Source organism: Mangifera indica, chromosome 9, assembly GCF_011075055.1.
Source record: "Mangifera indica cultivar Alphonso chromosome 9, CATAS_Mindica_2.1, whole genome shotgun sequence".
Taxonomy (NCBI): Eukaryota; Viridiplantae; Streptophyta; class Magnoliopsida; order Sapindales; family Anacardiaceae; genus Mangifera; species Mangifera indica.
In genome coordinates, this window is record NC_058145.1 from 2,239,754 (window position 1) to 2,260,757 (window position 21,004).

The 21,004-nt window shown below is 30.1% G+C and overlaps 1 protein-coding gene across 9 annotated transcripts in view; it reads left to right on the forward strand.

Moving 5' to 3' along the window:
* Positions 1-21,004, forward strand: part of LOC123225561 (MADS-box protein SOC1-like) — a 55,861-nt gene that overhangs the window by 5,249 nt on the left and 29,608 nt on the right. For 5 of the 9 annotated variants that reach the window (XM_044649593.1, XM_044649599.1, XM_044649598.1 and 2 more), the window contains 7 exons: positions 1,620-1,701; positions 2,858-2,910; positions 3,018-3,117; positions 3,208-3,249; positions 3,790-3,831; positions 4,105-4,146; positions 4,248-4,576. The exons of 2 other annotated variants lie outside the window; for them this stretch is intronic. In XM_044649593.1, the coding sequence (XP_044505528.1) occupies positions 1,620-1,701; positions 2,858-2,910; positions 3,018-3,117; positions 3,208-3,249; positions 3,790-3,831; positions 4,105-4,146; positions 4,248-4,373 (487 nt within the window). In that variant the 3' untranslated portion in view covers positions 4,374-4,576. Of the gene's footprint in view, positions 1-1,619; positions 1,702-2,857; positions 2,911-3,017; positions 3,118-3,207; positions 3,250-3,789; positions 3,832-4,104; positions 4,147-4,247; positions 4,577-21,004 lie in introns of those variants that run through there. 2 more of the 9 variants (XM_044649594.1, XM_044649595.1) reach the window with 2 other exon arrangements.

Consider the following 21,004-nt stretch of genomic DNA (forward strand, 5'->3'; position numbering starts at 1 on the left):
TACAAGTTACATAAAGCTAGTTCACCTGTTGGTTGTACGTCTTTAGATGATGTAGTTTTTCTGACTTAATCAAGTTTTTCACATTGTCTTCTAATGGAGCTGTAAAGTCACAGTCACGTCTTCGAAGTCAGCTTCATATGGCCTTTGAGAGTGTCTTCTTCACTGTTGGTTTACTAAAATCTTCAAGTTTTCTTTGGAATCTATGTTTATTTCATGATATTTCACTATATCAACTTCTTATGTTGAAATTCAAACTGTTTGCTTATTTAGTAATAAATATGGATCATGGTGTTATACTGGATTGAAAATCAAACTTCTCCAAAAGTATATCTTCCTACATCTCAAAAAGTATAATATTTTTAATGTTTTAATCATAATACTATCAATAGAGCATAGGTATGAAGTACAAACATAAGGCAAGAGGGTTTAAGGGCAATGTAACTGTTCCTAAACATTAAGGGACGTCCATCGTTTACAGGGAACCTTCAGCTGGGTATTAGATGCATTTTTCTCTTATATTTGATTTTAATTTTAAATAATGCAATGATGAATTTGAAACTGAAGTCTTCTTTAAATTATACAATCTTGGATGAAGGAAAGCTATATGTTTTATAAAAGAGAAGTCTTATTTTAGTAGATTAAATTTTTTTTTTCCCTGAGGAAATAATGACCTTATGTAAAGTGGTTGTAGGGGATTTGAATGAGAGCAAACAACAAACTTAACTATTCAACTGACCCTATGGATACATGGCTGAAGAGTTTTTAAGAATATTTTTTTAAAAAGTTAGTTCAAAATTTGGAAAAAAGGAAAATCAAGCCATTTAAATTAACAGTAGATGAATATTCTATATGTTGCATTGCATATGTTTTTCATTATTCTAAAGCTAATCAGGGAGAATTGTATATTAAGATCATGTGCTTTTTAACTTGTGATTTTTAGAGGATAGCTAGTTGATCACAAAACCTGAGTCCTATAAGAATTGAAATTCAAATCTTGTCTGTGAATTTGGTTGATGAAAGGGCAAAATTAGAGCAATGTTAACTTTGGTGTGAGATTAACTTAGGTTTAGATATGAATTGAGTCAAACTCGAGTTTAGTTAAACTTGAGTGAAACTAAAATTGAGCTCGAGTTTGATCTAAAGTTGTTCAAACTTGGCTCGTTTGAAAGAATCAAACTCTAAATTTGGTTTGATATTGTAATTGATAAAAAAAAGACTAAAATACCGTTATTAAAATGACGCCTTTTTAATCAGTTTATATAAAAAATTTATGGGTTTGTGAGTTTGATGTGCTGAACTCTTCTAAAACTTGAGCTTGAAAATATTTAACTCTTAAACTCAAGCTCAAGCCCGAGTTTGCTTGAATCGAACTTATTTTCGAACTCAAATAAGTTCGGCTTGAATCTTGTCCTAGATTAGCTACTTTGACATGTAATTTAGTTAACTAAAACTCTATTGAAATGCAACAGTTAACAATAGCCATGAATGGTAAAATAGTCCATTTTACAAACGAAAAGGAGGTTAGAAATTCATCAAATGATAAAACACATTAAGCATTTTAAATTATATTTGACTTTTATATTTATGTGTTGATGACATCTCGCATTTGAATGCTTCAGAATGCAAAAGACAATCGATCGATACTTCGAATACAAAAAAGAAGTGCTAGCTAACAAGCCTGAAACGGAAGAAGGCATGCAGGTTAGAAATTCATCTTTAATTAAGTAAATTATTCTGTGATGTCTTTAAGCACAATTATCAATTTTATTGTGCATTATGAATAAGACATGCAAAATAATCCTTTCTGAGAGTAGTTCCTTCATGGGGAAGCAGTAGTCATAATCTCCTGTAATGTAGGGATAGAGCAGTGTATTCTAATTCTCTATAACTTTTATTTATGCCTATTAACCAAGAAACTCTAAAATTCACTTAATGTCAAAGTAAAGATGATCAGTAGTAACAAATAAAGTTGATTATTGGACCATAAAAAATTGTGGAACATCTAATTATATTATTATTTGCTGGCTAAAAGACTTCCCATCCAAGGTTTGCTGAAATAACAAATTCCATCCTTTAAATTTCAAAAAAACTAAAATCCCACCCATCGGTTAGTGAATTTCATTAAATGAAAAGGTAGAAAGATTTATTTGTACAGGTTTTTCTATTTTATCTTTTTTTCATTGTTCTTATGATTTTCTCTTTCCCCCATATTAGTTTTGTTTTTCCTTTTATTTTTTCTATTTTTCCTTTTCAAAACTTTAGGAGGCAAATTACAATGTTTAAAAAATATTAGGGGTGTTGAAAAAATTTTCCAAGGGTTTTAGAAATTCAAAAAAGCACAGAAATGTTTTTGAAAATTTTGAAATTTCAATGTCTCTTTGAAGTATCAGAAAATGACAATTATATCTCAAGTAACTTACTAAAATGCAATATTTTAAAGTTGGTTGGAGTTGATATTTTCTAAGAATATTAGTGGCAATTTTGTAATTTTAATGAAATGAAAGAAAAGTCATTTATAGAAAAACTTAACAAATTTACTAATAGAAGTGGATGATAGGTGATAATTTAACTTTTTAAAACCTGAAAGTTGGAAACTTCTTGTTTCATCAAACCTGCTGGGAAATAGTCATTTGGCCTTATTTGCAATGTATAAAGTCACTTATGAGCGTCTGTACAACTAGATTACTATTGTTGAACAATAAGTCAATATTGAATGTGATGGTGATGCTTTCAATATGTTCATTCTGAATGTTTGAATGATGTAGCTTTCTGAAAGCTTGTAATACCTTATCATTAATCACATCCATTTTAATGGTTTTTCTTGCAAAAATTTTCCACATGGAGCAAATGCATGCAGCATGATATAGCAAACATGGTGAAGGAGATTGAGAGAATTGAAGTTTCTCAAAGGTTAGTAATTAAACTGATACTTGCCCTACAATAGCAAACATTGGCACATAACATTTTCGTTGAAGTAGTAGATTTTTTCTGAGGTTTGAATTATGTTGGTGTCTCAGAAAGCTTTTAGGGAAAGATTTGGATTCGTGTAGCGTTGATGAACTCCTAAATATTGACGGTCAGCTGAAAAGAAGCTTGCGCAGCATTCGAGCGAGAAAGGTAATCAATAGGCTGAGCTAGCCAAATGCTAGTTGTTGGGAAATTGTTGATTGACAGCTAGTAACCTAGGCAATTACACTTTTTTTTCAGGCTGAGCTATTTAAGGAGAAGACAGAGCAACTAAAAGCAAAGGTAACAAGTTCTTTATGTAAGATTTAATATTTATAACCCAAATAAAACCATTCAATCTTAATTTCGTAGGATTTACACATATAGTATAAAATACTGAATTAAAATTTTAGGATTATAAGAATATTTAAAACTTTATAATAGAATCTGAATTTGTAAAGCTTTCGAAATTACCTGTATCTAGTGATTGGTTTTTTGCTTCTGAAACCTTCTAGAATGATAATTTTCAGTAAGTAAAACTATACTGTATAAGTTTCGCCGAAGGGGCCTAATCAATATATAGATGGTTATTAGATCTCATCAAAGGTCTAATGAACCTTAAAACTCATAATAGTCTATCTACTCAAATCATAATGTTTAAGTATATTGGACTTATCTTTATTATCATTTAAGCTTATCTGTAAACTGTTATTAGATTATTTAATTATCTGGTTTTGTTAAACCAATTTTATAATTAATGTTAACTGACATTAAGAAATTTTATAACACTCTTAATAAGGATTTGGATGTCTTCATACACTTTTTGCTTTGTTTGATATGCAGGAGAAACTATTACTGGAAGAGAATGATAGGTTAAGTTTAAAGGTGAAAATTTGAACTCTTCATTTATCTATTACTCAAATGATAATACTGGAGAAACTATTAATAGTCTATCTACTCAAATCATAATATTTAAGTATATTGAACTTATCTTTATTATTATTTAAGTTTATCTGTAAACTGTTATTAGATTATTTAATTATCCGATTTTGTTAAACCAATTTTATAATTAATGTTAACTGACATTAAGAAATTTTATAACACTCTTAATAAGGATTTGGATGTCTTCATACACTTTTTGCTTTGTTTGATATACAGGAGAAACTATTCCTGGAAGAGAATGAAAGGTTAAGTTTAAAGGTGAAAATTTGAACTCTTCATTTATCCCCTTTAAGCAAAAATCAAACTTGTATTTTTTTCCCAAAAGGGACATGAATCACACAATACACTTCTTATTTTAGTTTCGTGCGAAGCCATGGCAGACATTGGCTCAACAGAAAGGTGCAACCCATAACAGCCAAAGCTCTCAGAGTTCAAAAATAGACACCGAGTTATCCATTGGACCAACTGAAATACGTTTCTTCTAGCCAGAAATTTTCTTTCAACGAATAAAATAATTGCCTGTTTGAATTATTGTGATGCATTTAGTCATCCAGTAGAGAATATATGGTTGACATATTGATTTGATATGATCAAATATTTTAATTGATATGAGTGTATATGGATTGATGTAGTCAAATATTATAGTTTATATGGATTGATGCAATCAAATACTTTGTTACCTTGTACATACTATAGAACCCTTGTTAAGTTGTCTAACTATTTCATTGTATATTTTTTCTTTCTTATTAACATGTATCTTGATCATGTATATTCTTAGATAATATTAAAATACAAATGAGTTGGAAGTATTTGTTAGTATATGCACTAGAAACCATTTGTGTTGTTGGTTTCAGTGCATTTTTATCTTGTATATACATGTAATCATTTATTAACAAAAAAAAAAGTTCTTCTATTTGTATATGTAAAATGCTTTCTTTACTTGCATTTATATAAAGTATAGGTATGAACTATTCAAATACTTTGTTTAACAAATAAAATTGAATTATCAAATTGTTCTTTACAAATGTAATAAAAATCGGGCAATAATATCATATAGTAAACATATTGAATGTTTCTGTTGAATATTACAAGATGATGTTAGTGTAGGTGACGATGAAGGTTATGTCATTAATGCATTAGTGTGGATTAACCGTTGCTAAATTGTTTTTCAAACGTGATCAATAGCGATAAGTCATGAGCATTATATCGTAATTAATGATTTATCATATAATTATATTAGTGTATAAAGTAATCTTTTAACTTGATAAATCATAATCGGATTTGATATGGATGTGTTAGGTTCATATGGTATATAAATATGAGACTAATCATTTTTGTATGAAAGCCATGTTGGTCAAGCATTGCTTGTTTGCAAACATGAATGAAAATCAAGATGGGATTCGTTGACTCGAATATATTGGATTGATGATATTTGTTGATTTGATCTAGTTCCAAGTTCTTGAACGATTGTCGATAAATATTGAACACCAAAATCTTTAGCCAGAGTATAATATAACTCATATGAAGGGTGTTCGTAATGACGTGTTTCAAATATATCGATTGATAATTTATAGATAATCAAAATTAAGGTTTTGTTATACCATGAGTCCGAAATTGATCAAGATTGGATAACAAAATGATCTTATTTATACGGAATGTACGATTGAAGATTAGGTTAAATTGAGTGTTTCTTTATTATGGTTTAGGAGCTATGACACATTCTTAGATGTTTACCATAGTTGTTGAGTTTTCAAAGGTATTTTCGTATTATCTGAAAAAAGGTTCACGACTACACCACGGTGAACTTAAAAAGTCACACTAATAAACCAAATATTTTGAGAATAAAGATTAATTGTTTGGGTTGGCTAACACCTTTTGAAGAGTAATGAAAGTGAAATTATATAAAGTATTATATGAGTGTAAAAGCAACATTTTAAGAGTTAAAATAGAAGTGAGAAAAAATTACAGTGGTTAAAATATATATTTGATATGTATACATGACCATAGTTTAAATTAAGAATTTACAAAGACCAAATAACAAATACATATTTGTTAACTAACCCACCACTATATAAATAGACATTTAGTTTGTTTTAAATACAATTAGTTCATTCAACTAAATTTTTCTCTCGCTAAGCAATAAAACCTCTCCCTTTTTTCTACCTCACAATATTTGTGCTTTTTAGCTTAGTTGGTGCATCCCTTTAGAGGCTTCACACTTGAGAAGTTCATCTTCATCATGTCCATCAAAGAAAGAAGGTAGGAGTAGGAAAATCCTAACACTTTCTTTGCATGCTTCATTTATGCATTGATTCTTAATTATTCCTTACATACATGTCATTTTGTATCATCCTTTTCTTCACATTCTTTTAAATGGTATCAATGCCATTTTGACTTTTTACATGTTTATTTTGAGCTAAATATATGTTATTTGTGCATAAAAGTATGTATAGATGACATATGTGCACACACATGTTGTTGATTTGCCGTGAAAATCATGTTTCAAGCATATCTTGGTAATGTACCTCTTGGTGTTGACTTGTTTGCTAGGTTTTTATTTCTATTTTGTATGTTCTAATGATTTAAGATGAAGAATATATGATTTAATGCATGTATATGATGAAGTGTTCATGAGATGCATATATATGTACTTGAATGTGACATGCATGTGCTTTTTGGCTTGTGAATTAAGATTTTTAATCTTGGAACATGGACGCATGTCTCGGCCATGATGTATATTTTGATATACATTGTGATTTTTATGTTATCTTTATGTATTGTACATGAAATATATGAATTAAGTGCATGCATGTATGGTATATGTATGGAGATGATTAATGTATGAAGATATGTTAATATATGTGCATATATGTATTGAAATGTTCATATAAAAATTCTGAATTTTTAAATTTTAGTTCAAACATGCTAAATGTCAGTTTATTGGTGATTAAAGCAATTTTGGGTGAAAATTAAGTTGAATAGAATTAATGTAATTGCATATAAATTAAAAATGTGATGTATGGTAAAAAGGGTTTTACATGACATGTTGAATGGTGTAATATGTATGTGCCATGAAGGTTTAATGTATGATTTAATTTAATGTGATTAAATGATAAATTATACATATATGTCAATTAACATTTAATTGTGATTAAGTATGAGATATGCTTTTAAGTTGACATGAGATTAATATATTCATATAATATAAGACAGACATGTAAAATGTTGTTTGTATTCTTATGTAATTATGGTGCAATTTAAATGTTTGATTTAAAATTGACATGATAAGAAATATATTCATATAATTGAATTAGGAATGTAAAATGTTGTATATACCTTTTCATTTAAATTGTGATTTGTGATTTTTCAAATTTAAATATTTGGAATTAATATTATTTTATTAAGAGATTTGTAATAAATAACTTTCCATTTATTTTTACTTTATTCAGCTGCATGCCTAAGTTTTAGATGAAATCAGAGCGGTTGGATAAGGATCTAAAGGTAATCTGAATGGTGATCCAATCGAAGATATAGACTTAGGTGAATAGTTTGTCATTAGGATATATTTTCAAAAACTCCATGATCATCCCACTATGTTTTATTTTAAATATCCGAGATGTATGTATGTCATATTGAAATTAGACTTAATTAATCTTACGCTAAACCTAAAATCTTCCTAAATAAAATTATTAAATCTGTGCCTCCCATTATGAGATAATTAAATTCTATAACATAAATTTTAATATCCCAAAATTTTTATTATCTAGGGTATATGAAATTTATGTCTTAGAATTAAGTTTATGTTGTTCTTGGATAGGTATTTTAATTTTAACAAAGATTTCTATCATGTGAGGATATGATGAAAATGTTATTTTAATAAAATATTATGGTTTGGATTTAACTAGTTGAGAGTACCGAAATTTATATTATGTGAGGTATTTAGAGTGAAGGATATGAAAAACTAATCAAGATTTATATAGAGATATAAATGGAAATAGTTTCCTACTTGCTGAACTTAGTTAACCAAAATTTATATTATGTGAGATTAATTAAATTTAATAAGAATTCGATTTTTTATTATAAATTTAATCTAACAAAAAATTTTCAGATCTTGTCTAAGGGAGTGCAGGATTCGAATAAAATAATAAGAGCTAATGAGAGTATGCATTAAAAGGTTTAAATTTATACTAGATACTAATAAAACTATTTTTTTCTTTGTAGTATTCTCTAATTAATTGTGATAAATTGAGAAAATGGCCAATAATGTGTTGTTACATATTCTAGATAATAATGTATTAACTAGACCAAACTTCAAGAACTCACTTAGAAACTTGAAAATTGTTCTTAGTTTCTAAAAGACTAGATATGTATTGGAAGTGCCCATTTTGATTGATTTGGATCCAGATGCCATGGATTAAGAAAAGGGAGTTTCCAAGACCCAGCAAGAAGACAATATGGGTGCTCGAAGCTACATGTTAGCTTCAGTGAACAAAAAATTACAAACAAAGCATGAAAACATGCAAAATGCATACGATATACTCATAACCTTACAAGAGTTGTTTGGCCAAAATTCACAAGTGGTCGAATACGATTTGTGTGTGACACTTTTTAGAGTGAGACTAAGGGAATGTAGGCCTTCAAATTACCATATCATAAAGATGATAAATATCCTAAAGCAACTTAATGTCTATGGAGTTTTCATTCCCCATAGAGTCAAAGTGAATTTGATTTTCTAATCTCTCTCAAACAGTTATAAATTATTTATAACGAACTACAAATTTAATAGAATCAAACACACTCTTCCAAGGCTTCTAAATGAGATTTAAGAGTTCTACAAACAAGAGAAAAGGCATAGAGAGGTTAACACTACTTCTACAAATGCGACGAAAAAGAAGCAAAAATAACCTCGAAAGGGTCTATAAGTTGGACCAAAGAAAAAAAATTTCAAAAAGTTTGAATCCAATACAGAAAAGGCCAAAGCCATGGGATAGTGTTTTCACTGCAGAAGGGACTGATACTAGAAGAGGAATTGTTCTCTTTACCTTAAGAGCTTGAACGAAAAAAAAAAACAAGTATATTTCCTTCATTTATTATAGAATTAGAGTTAAATGTTAATTCAAATGATCAATTTTGGATATTAGATTCAGAAACTACATCTCATATATGTGTATCATTGTAGGACCTATAAAATAATTATGTGTTGTCCAATAATGAAGCTGTTTTAAAGATGGCTAATGGTGCAAGAGTTGTAGCTAAACCCATAGGAAACTGTTCTCTGACACTTCTATCTAGACATATTTTGAGATTGTATAGAGTCTATAGTTTGCCAAAACTACTAGAAATATAATTTCTAAATCTATTCTATGTAAAAATGGCTATTATGTACAGTTTAATAGAAATGAATGTTTGATTCATTTTGGAAATTGTTTAGTTGAGTATGAAAATTTCAAACTATCTGAAGGAAAATGGAATCATATCTCAAATACTCATTCATATACATCATAACACAATGGTGTATCAAAAAAAAGGAATTGTACCCTATTGGATATGGTACGATCCATGGTAAGTTTTACGGATCTACTGATGTCATTATAAAGATATCTATTACTTTTTGCTGAGCATATTTTGAATAGAGCACCATCCAAATCCGTTCAGAAAACACCATATAATATGTGGTATGACAAGCCTCCCAGTATTAATTATCTTAAAATTTGGGGATGTCCAACTTATATTAAATTAATTAAAACTAATAAGCTAAATGTCAAGTCTAAAAAGGTTGGTTCATAGGATGTCCTAAAGATTTTTTAAGATATTATTTTTACTTCCTAACTAATCAAACAATTTTGATCAGTAGAAATGCACACTTATCGGAAAAGAATTTGAAATAGAGCTAAAAGAAAAGTTTGAAATATTGATTCAAGTAAATAGCTAGAAGTTATGAATTCTGAAATAGAATCCATGCATGCTAATCAAGAATGGACAATTATTTATCCATAGGAAAGAATTGTTCCTATAAGCTATAAGTAGGTTTTTAAGAGAAAGATTGACAAGAATGGATAGGTAAAGATCTACAAAGCTCGACTCATAGCAAAAGGTTACATTCATAAGCAAAGGTTGGATTATGAGGAAACCTTTAGTTATGTTAAATCCATCCAGATAATGATAGCCATTGTTGCATCCTATGACTATGAAATTTGATAAATGGATGTTAAGACAACATTTCTCAGTGGATTCATTGAGGAAAACATATATATGAAACAACCTATAGGTTTTGTATCTATTGCTGAAAGACATAAGGTATGTAAGTTATATCGATCCACTTATAGATTAAAACAAGCTTCAAGGAGTTAGAGCATTTGATTCGATGAAATAATCAAATTGTTTGGTTTTGTAAAGAATCCAAATGAAACCTATGTCTACAAATGAGTTAAGGATCATGCCATTACATTTCTCATATATTTGATGGATAATGATGAATAAGGTTAAGATCTAATTATTTAAAACCTTCTCAATGAAAGATTTAAGAGATGCTATACATATCCTTGTAATTCATATCTATAGAGATAAAATTAAAATGATAATTAGATTATTCTAGAAATTGTACATAGAAAAATTGCTAAAGTGGTTTAGCATGGAAAACTCAAAAAAAGGGCTTTTGCCCTCCACTCATTGTATACATTTTTATAAAGATATAGGTCTAAAGACCAATGAGAACAACAATAGATATGTAATGTGCCTTATGCTTTGGCTGTAGGTGGACTCATGTATACAATGCTATGTATAAGCCTTGATATAACATAGTGTTATGAGTAGATTTCAGGCTAATCTAGGAAAAAAAAACATTAGTTGACTGTAAAATTAATCCTTATGTACTTGAGACGAACTAAGAATCTAATTCTAAGTTATGAATATTTAGAGTTAAATATTCAGGGATAATTAGGTTCTGATTTCTAGTTGGACATTGATAATAAAAAGTCTACTTCAAGGTTCATTTTCATATGTAATGAGGGTGCGGTCAGTTGGAAGAATTCCAAATAATCAACCATAGCAGACTCCACTATAGAGATTGAATATATTGTTGTGTTAGAAGCAACTAAAAAGACTGTGTAGATGTGTAAGTTCATATCCAAACTTGGTGTGATTCCAAACATGGATTATTCGATAACCATATTCTGTGATAATACTGGTGTTATTACATAGGCAAAGGAACCAAAAATGCATTAGAAGTATTAACATATTCAACAAAAATATCATATTTTGAGAGAATTCGTTAGAACTGGAGAGATATTGATACATAAGACATTGTTAGAAAAGAAAGTTTCCGAACCACAGACTAAAACAATAACATTGAAGCAGTTAGACCATCATCTTTAGAAGATGGGAATGAGATACAACAATGAATGACTCTAATGTAAGTGAGAGTTTTATTAGTGTATGCCCTTGAAACCATTTATGATGTTGGTTTCATGACATTTTTATCTTATATATATATGTAATCATTTATTAATAAAAAAAAAAGTTTTTTTGTTCATATACATAAACTACTTCATTTACTTGCATTTATATAAAACATGTATGTGACTGTTCAAATAATTTGTTTAACAAATAAAATTGAATTATCAAATTGTTCCTTATAGACGTGATATAAATTAGGCAATAATATCACATAGTAGACATACTGAATGCCTTCTATCATGAGATGATATTAGTGTGGGTAACGATGAAGGTCATGTCATTAGGACATTAATGTGGATTAACAGTTTGTGAACCATTTTTCAAACATGACCAATAGCTAGAAGTCACATGGTCATTATACCATAGTTAATTACTCATCATATGATTGTACTAGTGTAGAAAATAATCCTTTCACTTAAGATATCATGGTCGAATCTAATATAGATGCGTATGAGTCATATGGTGTATAAATACGGTCATATTCCTTATAAAAGGCCCTGTTGGTCATGCGTTTTTTGTATGCGGAGATGAATGTGATCAAGATAGGATCCACTGATTCAAAAATATTGGATTCAGGATATCTATTAATTTAACTCGGTTTTGAGTTCCTAAATGAATATCGATAAATATTAAAAATCAAAATCTTTGGCCAGAGAATAATATAAGTCATAGAAGGGTGTTAGTGATGACGTGTTTCGAATATATTGATCAGCAATTCATAAAGAATCAAAATTAAGGTTTTGATGTACCATGTGCTTGAAATCGACTAGGATTAGACAACAAAATGATCTTACCTACACGAAATGTACGATTTGGAAATTAGGTTTGATAAAGTGTTTCTTCATTATAGTTTAAGGGCTATGACATATTGCTAGATGTTTATCATAGTTATTGAGTTTCTGAATGCATATTTGGATCGTCCAAAAATGGGCTCATAACTATGCTATGATAGACCTAAAGGGTCACACTAATAACCAAATATTTTCAGAGTAAAGATTAATTATCCGGGGTTGACTACTACATTTTGAACAATAATAAAAGTAAAATAATATAAAGTGTTATATGTGTGCAAAAGTAACATTTTAAGAGTTAAGATGTAAGTGTGAAAGAATTAGGATAACTAAAGTATACGTTTGATATACATGCATAGTCACAATTTAAATTAAGAATTTACAAGGACCAATTAACAAATATATATTTGTTAACTAACCCACCACTATATAAATGGGCATTTAGTTTTTATTTTAAATACAACTAGTTCATTTCAATTAAATTTTTCTCTTACTAAGCACAAAAATCTCTCTTTCTCTCTATCTTATGACATTTGTGCTTTTTGGCTTGGTTGGTGCACCCTTTGGAGGCTTTACACTTTAAAAGCTTATCTCCATCATCTCTATCAAAGAAATAAGTTAGGAGTAGGTAAAATCTTAACACTTTCCTTGTTTGCTTCATTTATGCATTGATTCTTGATTATTCTTTACATGCATGTCATTTTGCATCATCATTTTCTTCACATTCTTTTAGTTTGATCCAATATCAATTTTTCTCATGGTATCATAATGCCACTCCATATAAAATGCAAACTAGAAGCCATTGTTTTTAGCCAACAAACATGAAAAATGAGATAGATGATTCCCCATATCTTTTTTATCATTTAGATTATCCAAGCCTAATCTTTGTACTGACTTCTTACAACGGTGACAATTTTGCTGCATGGAAGAGTTGCAAGGGCAACTTCATTGATGGAAGTTTGCTTTAACCAAACAATATTGGGACAAATTTTTAGCGAAGGAAAGAAAATGATGCGATGGTGAAGACGTGGCTTATAAATTCTTTAGGAAAAGAAATCCAAGATAGTGTTATATGCACAAAGATTACTTGCGATATATGGAATGAGCTTTGTAAAGGATACAACAAAGTAATGCCTTTTGTTTATACAAAATTGGAAAGGAATTCTCGAATTTGGTCTAAGGAGATGAGAAGTCACTAACTTAATATTTTACCAAATTTAAAACCTTGTGGGAAGAATTGTAGATTTATGACCTTATGCTAACTTATACCAATCATGTCATAAAAGATCATCAACAACGTTGAGACATAGAAAAGACACATCAATTTTTGTTTGGATTGAGTAGTAGCATTGATCGTTTGAGGTTGATAAGTAGTGCTGAAAGCTAATCTGGTACCCATTGATCTTTACAAACTCTACCAAAATAGTGCAATAAATCGTATGTCTTTATTTGACACAAAATTCGAGGCACCTTATAGAGTCTCACTATCTCTTTAACGTAGATCTGCCCTAATTAATCATAACTCGTATTATCTTTGATTGGAATGAAATGATTTGACTTAATTAATTGGTCCATAATTACTCATAATGCATGGAATCCACGTGTAACCCTCGATAGTCCAACCACAAAGTCTTTAGAGATGTGCTTTCATTTTCACTTAAAAATACTTAGAGGCTGTAATAATTCTAATGGTTTCTAATGTTCAGCCTTAATGTGCTGACACACCAAACATTTAGCAACAAAATTGGCAACATCGTTTTTCATGCTAGACCACCAAAATATCCTTTTCAGGTTCTGATATGGTTTTACACTCTCAGGGTGGGTGGTGTAAAAGGAACAATATGCATTCGTTAGGATCTTACTCTTTAAATCATCATTACTAGGAATGCAAATTCTATCATAAAACCTTAGTATATCATTAACCCTCAGTAACCCTCTTCCTTATTTGAACATACCACTCATTTAACAACTGTATTGTCTAAATCTCATAAAAAAGGTTTGACTAAATTTGAAAACCAAGCATTAATCTCGTAACCATCTCAATTTGCTCCCTCACTAAGTCCTGTTGTAACTCTCTACAAATAATGATATGAGATAAGACAACTTTTCTACCTAGGGCGTCAACCATTATATTAGCCTTTCCTATGTGGTATCTGAAGTCATAGTGATAATTCTTAACTAGCTTTAACCATCTCCGTTGCCTCATATTAAACTCATTCTTGGTGAATAAATATTTCATGCTTTTGCGGTCTGTGTACAAATTACACTTCACACCTTATAAATAATGCCACTATATTTTCAGAGCAAACATAACTGTGGTAAGCTCCAAATCATGAGTATGATATAAAATCTAGAAATCCTTGAGTTGTTGAGAAGTATATACAATCACTTTTCCTTTTTGCATCAACATAACTTCCAAACCTTGATGAAAGACATTTATGTACAAATCATACTTCTTACTCTGATTGGCAACGTCAAAACTAGTGCAGAAGTTGACCTCTGTTTCAATTCCTAAAAACTCATTTTAGATGCATCAAATCATCTGAAGGGAATAGTATTTCTCGTTAACTCTGTCAACGGTTTAGCCAACCTGGTAAAACCCTTCATAAATTATCTGTAATATTTAGCCAAACCTTAGAAACTCTAAACTTCTTTGTTTGCCTTAGGTATTTGCTAATCAAGTACAACCTTGACCTTACTAGAGTCTATCAAGATACTATCAATTGACACCACATGACCTAGGAATGGCACTCTATCTAACCAGAACTCACACTTGGAAGAGTTAGCATACAATTACTACCCACGTAGTCTTTGCAACATAAACCTTAGATGTTGCTTGTGATTCTCACGAGTCTTGAAGTACACAAGATATCATCAATAGACACTACAATGAATCTATTAATACAATCTCAGAATACCTTATTCATTAATACATAAAGACTGCAGGTGCAAAGATATCACCACGAATTCATAATGCCTATATCTGGTCTAAAATGTAGTTTTCAGAATATCTCTCTTAGCTACCTAAACTTGATGATGCCCTAATCTTAAGTCAATCTTTGAAAATATAAAAACACCCTTCAGCTAATTAAACAAATCATCAATTCATGGCAATAGATATTTATTTTTGATAGTCACTTTATTTAGTTCCTTGTAATCAATACACATACGTATCAACCCATCATTCTTTTGTACCAAATAGATCAGTGCGCCTTACGATGAATGACTTAGCCTAATAAAACCATTATCTAAAAGCTTTTGTAACTGTTTTTTCAATTCTTGAAGCTCAATTAGGGTTATTTCATTTGAGGCTTTAAAGATAGACAATATCCATAAACTCAATATCGAACTTTACCTCACTCTGTTGTGCCAACCCTAGTAGCTTGTAAAGAAACATATCCTAAAATTCATACACAATAAAAATGAATTGTAAACTCTGGATTGAACCAACATCCTTACCTATAACATGTGCCAAATAACCTGTACAACCTTTACTTAGCAATTTTCTTGCTTTAATGTTGTTGATCATCAAACTTAGTATACGACCCTTACTAAATATGAACTCTTCACCATCGTTTTTGTGGAATCTGACTTTTTTCTTCTAGTAAGCGATCTCAGCTCCATACCAACTCAAGAAATCCATATACAAGATCGTATTAAAATCAAATATGTCAAACATAATCAGTTCAACTATCATATCTTTGCCTTTTAGGGTTATTGTCTCATTCAGTAACATTAGATCTCTAGTAATTTTGTTTCCATCGAGCAATTCAATAGCCTTTGTTAGGGCCTCCCATAATGTTTTTTATTATCAATAACCTTTGTTAAGGCCTTTTTATCTTGTTTTTCTCCTAATTATTTCCTTTTAGTGTAAAATAGTTATTTCAATAGACAACTATAAAATTCCTATCTTTTAAATTCCTAAAGTTTATTTTCCTCAAAAGTACATAGTGGTGTGTCTCATGCACATCGAGGTGTTCTTTCTTATCACATGCCTTTGTATATGTTACCCACAAGGACATTTTTTTCCAATTCCACACTACCGTGTGTCAATAAATGCACATGTATGTCTTACAGTTTTCCCAAAAAATTGATTCCTTTTAATTTGCAACCCAAACACTCTAAACCTTACTTCCCAATCATTCATAAAGCCAACAATGTAATGTTAACCAAATATACACCAAAAGTATCCCTAAAGTTCATAGATAATGATACCAAACATGCATTTCCAACACGACTAACATAACAATAACAATTTATACATAATTCGCTATAATCACATATCCAAATTTCATGATAATATTATTTGACCATCCCTTAATTATTAAGAGACCCTTATTCATCAAATAACATCCAATCATAGCTCAAATCCTCGACAATCAAGAATTTAATAACAACTTACTTATCATGCAAAACATATATAGATGATACTCTAAGCCATATGATCACCCAACCAATACAAAATCAACACATATATAATCCATTCAACAATCCTAAAGAATTTTAGAATATCAATATTAGAATACAATTGGGGCTTGTGCTACCTTCCCTTAACGAACCTTTAACGATTGTCCCTTGGCTATGACTTCCTTTTGTCTTACCTTCACAACGCTTAATTTTCTGAAAACATGTGTAAATATGAGCCAAAACACATCTGAATTCGTTTTTATTTTCACTATAATAAGCGATACATGGGTGTTTATTATTTATATACTGTTATGTATGTTGTTACATGAAAATGGAAGTTTTCAAAATCCTTACGAAACTACTTCTTATCCAAAAATTCAAACATGTTGATTATGGACGGACATGTACTGTTCATACATAGTCATGCATCCTTTCCACTGTACATAGCCAAATTACGGAGATCACTTAGAAAAGGACCATTTTACCTTTTGCCATCGCACATATAGGCATGTGTCCACCCTATACAACCATGCATCATGATTTTCAACATGCTTGAATATTTCAACATAATTAATTACACACAAATCCAAAAGACCAAAATACCCTTGGGCATACCTATAGTGCGACACCATACTTACATGTTGCACATCTATTTTAAGGTACTTGAAATGAGTACCAAGTCAAGGAATCTTTTTGTCCTTATCTAGTTTTTCTTTAACGAACTACTTATAACGACTTTGATTGGGCTAATTGTTGAAAGGCGCATAGGTCTACTACATGTTATATCATTTTCCTTGGATATAGTCTAAGAAACAATCCACAATATCTCATTCTTTTACAAAAGTTGAATATTGTGCAATGACTAATGCTACTAGTGAATTGTTATGGCTTCGGTCCTTGTTTATAGATTTACAAGTCTAGTTCTCTAGTCCAATATTTTTAATATGTAATAATTAGGTTGTTCTTCACATTGTTGCAAACCTAGTTTATCATGAATGTGCTAAACATATAAAGATTGACTGCCATTTCATTTGAGATCGATTGTTCACCAAGGAAATATGCATTACTTACTTTTTGTTTTCTCATCAAGTAGTTAATCTTCTCACCAAAGTTTTAGGAAAAAACTGCTTTTCTTTATCTTCTTGACAAGTTGGGCATTCCAGATCTTTTTGTTCCAACTTAGGGAGGAGTATTGAGAATATATGGTTGACATATTAAGTTAATGTGGTCAAATATTCTAATTGATATGATCAAATATTCTAGTTAATATGGATTGATGGAGTAAAATATTCTAGTTGCCTTGTACATACTATAAGACCTTTGTTTAGCTGTTTAATTATTTCATTATATATTTTTCTTCCTCATTAGCGTGTATCTTAGCTGTATATACTTTTTGACAATATTGAAATACAAATGAGTTGGAAGTTTTCCCCAATATCAATTTTTCTCACATTGAATAAAATAGAAGAAATAATGCAACATGGGCAAGTTAGATTATTACATTTTATTTTGTTCTATTCACTAGTCAGTTTATAACCCCTTTGGCTTTGTCATTCTTAGGTTCTTGTTACTTAGTTGTAGTTCATGATTCTAGTATTGAAAATGTTTTAAATCATACTGCAAAAATATATTTCACTGTAAAAGCCAACAAGTTTCAATTTAAAGAATTGATGGACACTAATTCAAATAAGAGTGATGCTCGTTGACAAGCCAAGTCTCTGTTAGTGGTCCATTCGTGTTCAACATTCATAGTTATGAAATTTTGGAAGAATTTGAGTTACAAAGAGAGTGATGCTTATTCACAAGAAAAACAATGCTCAGTCTAATGTGTGGCAAGATAAGAGAAGTTGATTGTTGGAGGTTTGACTAGGGTTGACTTATTTTGAATAGTAGATTTTTTGAGTCAGGGATGCCCATTCACTAAAAGAGTGATGCTTGTTCACCTATGCTTTTCAAGAGAAATTTATCATTTTCAAATGTCAACGGATGCATTTGTCAACCTAATGGTTATTTCAAGTTTTCCAATACATTTCAATTATAAAAGGAGCTCATTTCAAATTGAAAATTCAAGGTTAGACAATATATTGTATCAATCTTAAGCTCATTCTTCTTTAAGCTTAACCACTCTTCTTTCTCTCACTAAGCCTAACCTTAAATTTTTTAGAGAACCCTTGTACTAAATTTGTGTAACCAGCCTTTGAGAGGCATTGTAACACTTTAAACTTGTATTCTAATCATTGTGGATGAAAATCATGTATAATTATTGTATTAGACAAAATCCCAGACAAATTAGTGTACAAGTTCAAGTGATAGTAGAACTTCAAGTTAGTTGATAAAATATAAGTCTGAACACTTTGATAAATTCAAAGAATTCAAGAACAAAAAAAAAAAAAAAAAACTGGGGAAATAAATAAAGTCCTCTAAAATGATTGAAAAGGTGAATATCTGAGTGTTAAATTTAAAGAATAGCTGAAGAAAAATAAGATAGTATCTCAATTCACTCTTCTTGATACACACAACATGATCATGTATCTGAGCAGAGGAATAGGATTTTGATAGAAATAGTTAAGACCATAATGAGTTTTATTAATCTACTTATTATGTCTTTCTAGGGTTATGCCCTAAAAACTATTGCTTACACACTGAACTGTGTCCCATCTAAACTTGTAGATAAAACTCTATATAAGTCATGGACTAGGCAAAAGCCCAATTTAGATTATTTAAGAATTTGGGGTTATGAAACTTGTGTCGAGAAATTGACTTCAAACAAACTGAGCGTTAAATCTAAAAAGTGTATCTTTGTGGGGGTTCCTAAAGGTTACTAAAAGATACTGCTTCTACCACTTGGAGACGTAAAAATTCTTTGTTGCTTAGACTGACATGTTCTTTGAGAAAGAATTTATTCTCAAGGGAACCAGTAGGATAAAGGTGAAACTCGATAAAGTTTTTGAACCATGAGACACTACAAATGTTAGACATGATAATATGCCATCACAGATGGTTCATCATATGAGGAAGTTTCTTCACTTCAGATGGAATAACCTCAATGCATACAAGAGCTACGTAGGTATACATGAGTACATTACAAGTAAAAGAGATTTGGTTTTCTCTTTACTCAGCATGGTGATGTACTAGTCATCAATGATGATAGACTTAAGAACTACGACGAGGTTGTTTTGAGTCCAAATTTTGACAAATAGTTGGATGCCATAAAATCTAAAATAAACTTTATTTACTAGAACCAAGTATGGGTTCTGGTGGATGTACCTGAAAGGTTAAAACCTATAGGGTGCAAAGGGTTTCTAAAAAGAAAATTGATATGAAAGGTAATGCGATACCTATAAAACATGATTGGTTGTTAAAGGTTTTACTCATAAATAAGACATTGACTATGATGAAACCTTTTCGTTAGTTGCTATGCTTAAGTCTATTAAGATTTTATTTACTATAGTTGCATACTATAACTATGAAATCTTTCAGATGGATGTTAATACTATTAGGGTATAGTTTGATAACATGATTCACGAGTTGTTGCCAGTGCAAGTATGATTTATTTGCCATATTCCTTCACCCCAGTAATAGGTATACAAAAAACTAAAGGGTTTTTTGGATTTTCTGTCATTGGAAAACCTAAAAAATAATAACTAGAAAAACCACCATACATTGCTTGGTCCCAGTCATTCATGGTGGGTGTAAGGTGGCATTCTTTAAGGCATTATGCCTTAGTGCAAGACCGAATAACTCTTTTTTTGTTTATTCAGCTATGCCTTAGCATGGTGCCAACTATGCACTTTGGTCGTCTTCTAATTGTGCCCCTAACATTCTATCCAACTATGCATCATTATGAAATTTTGGTGAATCCTAAAAGCACAACTGGACTTCTCACTTGCACGCTTGGTAAAGTTAAAAATTTCAATTTAGTTTTGTTTTGTTGAATTGAGATCTAACTAACATTTTCTTGATCTTTACGGTTGAATGGTAATTTTGTAAAAATTCAAGGATCAAAATGTAATTTGACATTTGGGATAACTAATAATTAAAATTTTAATTTTTATTGGTTTGTATATGCATGAATGTATGTATGCATAGTGTTTGGTACACAACCAAAGAATCTTTATGGATATTTTACTTTATTTTTTATTTTTGGGTTACAATTCTTAAATAGGGTTTATGCGTTCCGCTTTTATCCCCTTTTCTTTTTTAGATTAGGTTGTTTTTATTTTTCTTAGAAATTTGTAACTAGGAAATAAAACTATGTAATAATTGAAAACTAGAGATGAAAAGGCAAGTGTCAAGACATGAAGATGAAGATTCACCTAGGTTAACTAGTCAAAATCTTCTTAGCTCGAGAGACTTAACATTAGTTATAACTTTGTATTGACATATTTTAATTTTACATTATAGAATGTATGTATAGATTTATTTTGCAAATATAACCTAACATGTGGCTAAAATTTGATGAG